Source organism: Drosophila novamexicana, unplaced genomic scaffold, assembly GCF_003285875.2.
Source record: "Drosophila novamexicana strain 15010-1031.04,08,12 unplaced genomic scaffold, DnovRS2.1 tig00000193-arrow-pilon, whole genome shotgun sequence".
Lineage (NCBI taxonomy): Eukaryota > Metazoa > Arthropoda > Insecta > Diptera > Drosophilidae > Drosophila > Drosophila novamexicana.
Window position 1 is genome coordinate 3,479,476 of NW_020824787.1, and position 6,216 is coordinate 3,485,691.

The 6,216-nt window shown below is 43.9% G+C and overlaps 1 protein-coding gene across 1 annotated transcript; it reads left to right on the forward strand.

Moving 5' to 3' along the window:
* Positions 1-476: 476 nt before the first annotated feature.
* Positions 477-1,411, forward strand: LOC115758884. The gene has a single exon (XM_030699679.1). It carries the CDS (start codon positions 983-985, stop codon positions 1,364-1,366), a length of 384 nt encoding a protein of 127 aa, XP_030555539.1. The 5' UTR covers positions 477-982; the 3' UTR covers positions 1,367-1,411.
* The last annotated feature ends 4,805 nt before the right edge of the window (positions 1,412-6,216 follow it).

Here is a 6,216-nt window from a genome sequence, read left to right on the forward strand (position 1 = left end):
TTAAACAATTTTAATCGAGATGTCTTTATATATTTATATTATACTATATATTTACTGACCATTTTTGAACAACTTTTATAATAAATTTATTTTAAAATTTATTTTCCACGCATTTTTCACGTTTTCATTTCGTTTGGTTTTCTTTGCCTGTTTTGCCGGCAACTTGAATAAATGGCTGTGCATAAATTTAGACACAAATCCCGCTGGGGGGTTAAGAAGTTAAATGGCGGATGTCGATGTCTGTGGCATTAGGCGTATGTTGGCAAGCGTTATCCAAGCTAGCCCGGGCCCAGTCCCAGTCCCAGTCACAGGCCGACTCCTCTGTGCCCCTTGGCGACGCCCCCGCGGCTGCTGTATTGTGGCAAGAAGTAGCCAAGTAGTCAAGTAGCTGACTTGTTGACTGCGCCCCTCGCATGCCACCCCACCCCCCCCCCCCCCCCCCCGCCTCCAAACTAGCCTGCAAGCTGACTTCGTCGTCGTCGTCGTCGAATGTATCTTTAGCTCTTTGGCATCCACAAGATATTTTTAATGGGACTCGCTTCCTTTGGCTGCTTCATTTTCTTTTTCTACAGATTTTTGTGAATGAAGTTGTTTTCAGACGAGGCGCACCATTATCGCACTGACATGTCTGGGGGATTGGCTGCGTTTCATGGCCTCCACCTGCAGCCGCGTCCGTGTCACCTGTTGATGGATTTCGTTGTTTGATTAACATGGTAAATGGGCGAAACGCATTTGATATATTGACTGTGGCTGCTCGGGGATTTGCATTTAAGTGACTTTGTCTGGCCGCCTAACTAGCTGCCAGGTAGTCCGCGTCTGCGACAAGCAGCTGCCTCCTAATCCTCTAAATGGCATCATTAGAAATCGCTTAACGCCCGCACAGCTCGGCTGTGTCTCAGTCTCTACCTGCCGTCCATCTATATAAGCCCTGTCGACCGGCCATTTGGACAGACACTCGCTGCGTCACACTCAACCCGTCAAGATGTCCAGCTTCAGATCCTTTGCTGTGCTGCTGCAGCTGCTGTGCCTCGCCAGCTTCGTGCTCGGCCGACCCAGCGATAACCCCGCCCTCAACGAGGTGAGCTCCCAGGAAACGGCCAACGAGGAGTACATGAATAACGATATGATGCAGCAAATCTCAGCCTCGCCTGTTGTCGGAGGCGCCTTCTACAAGCAGCGACGCGCCTTCTATAATTCTGGCCAGCTGTGGCGCAACTCGTTCCTGCGACGCTTCTACCAGTTGCCCGGCTCCTCCGTCTATCCCGAGCTGGCCATATCGCCCGGCGGCGGCAACTACTACAGCAACGAGGTGCTGCCCCTGCCCATGTCCACCTACGAGATCATCGAGCCGGAGACCCTGTTTTAGCCGCAGTTCAAAGTTCAGAGCTCGAGCTTTGGCCTAACACTTAAGTTGTAAAACTATCAGGAATGTGACATAGCTTTAGGTTTTCCTTTCTCTTTTTATATGAAATATAAATAAAATTCTTACAATACAATATTGAGCTGGGTTTCTTCTTTCTCAAATATGAATATTTCCCCATAATAATTAGCTTATCTAATCAATTTTCATTTAACGCGAAAGAAAGTATATCTTCGGCAAGCCGAAAATTGAATACCCTTGAAAACAGAATAAAAGATCCTACTTTTTCACCGTTTTTTTCTATAGCAGCTATATGATATGGTGGTCCGATGTCAATAAGGTTTTCGTTTATATATAGAAAATATTACCAAGCTTCCAAAACTTATCTAATTTTTTTATAAAAATGGTCTCCATATTGACGAACCGTTCCTATGACAGTAAAATATAAAGAATAAAGACATCTGCAAAGATCGACGAAGGATAATAAAACATATATACTTGAGGACAAACATGAAAAATTAAGTAAATCAATTATTTAGAATTTAAATAATATTCAAAGCAAGAAAACCAAGTTCATATTTTATCGTCTTGGCTTGCTTTGAAATAGTTGATATTTGTAGAAATGCCCAGCCCCAAAGTATAAATAACTTTGGACCCAATTATTGGCTTTATCTAACCATATTTGGCAGATGCCAATTTTGGGTAGGGCTCAAATCTCGCCCACTTATTGTATATGAAAATATTGAGAATTTGCGATATTTTCAGTACACAGGGCTTTTGAAAATTAAAAAATAAAAATAAGCTTAAGAAATGTAAAAAGCAAACTTTGAATCAGTTTTGATTTAAGTGCAAACAAAACGAACTTTAAGATTCTTTCTAGAGACGCGGCTTTATTTCGAAGCGCGAACCGAACCAGCGACATTTTATTTTCTGGTTTGCAGCACAAAGATAAAGTCTTCCACATTTTTCCCGAAGTAAGGGCACATATTAGATACTTAAATATGTTGTTAATGTAATTTGTTTAAGTGAAAGTTAGGTTAGGTTAGAAAGTGAGGTTAGGTTGGAAAGTGAGGTTAGGTTAGATTTGTTTAAGCGGGTTGTCTGACCAGGGTCAAAGAAATGCAACTAAACCAGCTGTAAGCCATAATCTACTTGGCGCCTGTTGCAAACACAAGCAAATCCAATAATACCCACTGTCTAAAACCATTTCCAACTTAACACACACACACAGAGGCACACACACTCACACACACGGGGGCAGAGAAAATGCACACGCACATAATTCATTCGGTTTAATCAAAGAGGAAGGCCTTTGCCCACCTACCGCATTATGTTGCAACAACAATCAACACTCAAATCAACAACAATCTGTACAAACTACAACAACATAATCACAAACTCCCTGCAACGCCAGCAACAACAACAACAACAACAACAACAACAGCAACAGCAGCAAAACAGAAGCCAAAGAGCAGCAGCAAAATGTGTGTACATTGTGTGTGTACACATCCCCAAGGAATTTTCATGCCTCATGACAAATCCTAAAGCAAGGCAACAGCAGCAACAGCAACAGGCAGCAGCAACAGGCAGCAGCAACTTGCAACAGCAGCAACAAGTGTTCCAAATCAAAACGGAAGCCAAGAGCCAGGGGCAGAGGCAGTGGCAGCCAGGAGTTCGGCCTGATTCCACATATGTACATGGGTTTTTGGTACGACATGGCAAAAGCATTTGGAAAATGTAATTTACAACGCGCAACAGCAACAGTCGCCGCAGCAGCAGCAGCAGCAACAACTTGGCAACTGGTCAACTGGAGAACCGTTTCAGCTCACCTGCCAGCGATCTCACACTGTCAGTTTGTTGTGCGCAAAAAGCCATCAAGAGTGTTTGCCCGGCAGCCCAAGTTCTCAGATGATGTTGCTGCCTTGATTTTAATTTTAACCTTTTTGCTGCCGTTGCTGCTGCTGCTGCTGTTGCTGCTGCTGCGACTGTTGCTGCTTCTGTGCAAAAGTTTTTCCTTTTTTAATTTGCTGCTCCGCTTCATAGAGCATTTTTCATTAAATTCCTGAATTAAGGCATTCTTGCGACCCGTACGACTTGTTGTTGCTACTGTTGCTGCTGCTGCTGCTGCTGCTGCTGTTGTTCATGTTCTGAAATAAGAGCAACATTGCTGGCAATGTCCAGAGCGACGACATGGTGACGACGACCGCGAAGACGACGCCGCCAAAGTCTACAACCACCAACTACTAACAACAATAACAACAACAACAAGAGGCAACAACAACAACTACCGGTTAGCTGGCAATCGCTGTTGGCCCCGCCTTGACCACCTCAGGTGTCCCGCAGCTGCTGGAATTTCATATTTCTTACTGCTGCCCTTTTGTGGCGACTCGTGGGCAACAGCAATCTTTGAACCTGCACCCAAAAAAAAAAAAAAAAAACAGAAAAAAAATAATAATCGCAGTGTCAAGTTTTCGATTACCAGCAATATTTGATTTGAAAATCGCAGAGAAGGGCGCGGTTAGCGGCAGCGGCAACATTTATAGAAAGTCGTCGCTGCAGCAGCAACAAAAAAAAACACAAAGAAAATGCAAGCCATAATAGGAATGTGATTGGAGCTAGCTAAGATCGATAACAGTTAAGGCAAGTAATCAAATTAGTTTCGCTTAGATAGTAAAAAAGCCCCTAGTACTTGCCCAATTTCGATTGAATTGTCATAAATCGATTACAATTCCGACAATAATAAAGCAAACATAATCGATTAATTTCTATCATATGCTTTAAATTCTTTACCAATTTTGATCGAATTGTAAAAATCGATAACTGCTCAGCAAATAATATTAATAATATACTAAAAATTCTCTTCGGATCTCGCTTGAATTGTTATAAGTAAAATCGATAACAGTTTTGATAAATAAGTATAGGTAAAATGTTAAATAATTCGTATAGTCGATAAACGTATGCAGGCAAAATCGATAACAGGTATCGATAACAGTAAAGCAAACAGTCTTCTATGATAAGCAATTCTATATTATACATACTTATATATACGAGTCTATGCTGTGCTTGATCAATCAGTTGACTGATTGATAAAAAAAATCGTAATATCTAGTTTTTGTTTTGTTGTAGCTCGGAAAACTGTTCAAAATTCCACTCCAAAGTGTGGAAAATTGGTGAGATTGGTAAAGCGAAACCTTTCTTTTTTTCAACTTATAGACCAAATTGACATATGTATCTAAGATAATTCAGTCAAAGACTATGTGTATAGAATAAGAAATTAATAAATAAAATAAAATAATTTCAAACATAGGATGAAGCCCTTGAGTTTATTTAACTATCAAATCTATAGTCCACAAGTGCTTAGCTATAGCTGAGCATATTTAGGCTTGAGCTCTGCCTAGTTTGGTTTAGTTAGTAAAACTAACTAACTTCTATAGGCCGAGGCAATACTTTCAAGTGCACAACAAACTTTCCACCGCCGGGCAATGCGATCAGCAATCAGCTGCAGCCGAATGCCAGCGCCAGTGCCCACATGAATTCAGAGCATTTTTCTAACTTCCTTTTGGCCAATAGAACGCGAAACCAGCGCATAAAGTGGTTAAGGCAGCTGCAGAGAGGGTTGGAGGGGGGAGAGGGTGTGCAGATGTTGCTGGCGAGGAGCTGGCATCGAACGGTGGCGACCCAAAGCAATGCGCGCAAAAATGGGCGCAAGATCAGCCAAGTCAGAGGCAGGCCACATGCAACGGGCGGTGGCTGCCACAGACGCTGCGGTTGCATAGTTGACCAGATCAGAGCCAAGAGGCCAGGCCAACCAGCCAACCAGCCAGGCAGGCAGTAAGGCAGCCAGGTAACTTGTAGATACAGATATGCGCGTCGTGTTTGCCAAGTCGACTGCGCAGTCGCAGATACACTTTAGGGGCCATGACATGACTCGCATACGAATTATTATAAACGATCTGGCGCAAAAACTAACAAGCGATGCGCGGTCTCCCCCCCCCCCCTCCCCCCACCCCTTTCTTTCCCACCTCTCTCTCTGAGGTGACCAGGCAAACGAGCGCGCGTCGCTTTGGAGCCCGGCTAAAAGTTATGGTGGCCAATTGCAAAGTTAATGGAGTTTGGCTACTCCAGCAGCGACGAGGTGTGCAGCGGATGCGGCTACCGGAGCTGAGCTCAACTGAACTGGACCTGCGACTTGGAGCTGGAGCTGCTCGCTGGCCAAGATTGAACTTAATTTTGCGCAAATGCAATTTATAGAAAATTGTTGCCACTTGTTTTTACGTTGATGGCACTTGAGTCGAGAGCAAATGCAGCAGCCGAACGGGGCGGGGCGGGGCGGTGCGGAGGGTGGCTGGGCCAGATAATAAATGCAGGTAGCGCTCTGCCAAGCAGATCTGCCTGCAGCGCAGTCCATTATTTAAATTTTTGCAAAATTAACAATTAAAATGTCTAATGGTTAAATGCGTTGTGGCATCATAAAAATCCAGACAGGGTCGAGCTGCGGCTTCTTGGAACTGTGCAACTGTTGCAACGTCTGCTGCTGATGAGCTGCAGTTGCTCCCTGGCTGCCTGGCTGAGCATCATCAGAAGCAACTGATGATAGTCGCAATTATTAGACATAGTCGAGTGCGCAGGAAGTGGAAATTGGCCAATGGATTAGCGTATTTTATTGACATGATACGCTGCCGAAAAGTCCAGAGCTCATAAACTGTGCACATCTTTCACAAACAAAGCGCAGCTAATCCCGTCTCATTGAGCTACCTGCTCCTTAAGCCAGCTCCTTACCCGGCTCAGGCTATAAAAGCCGGCACTCCTATATGCTGGGTAGGCAGTCCATTCCGTGAGGCATCGCATTTGGCAAC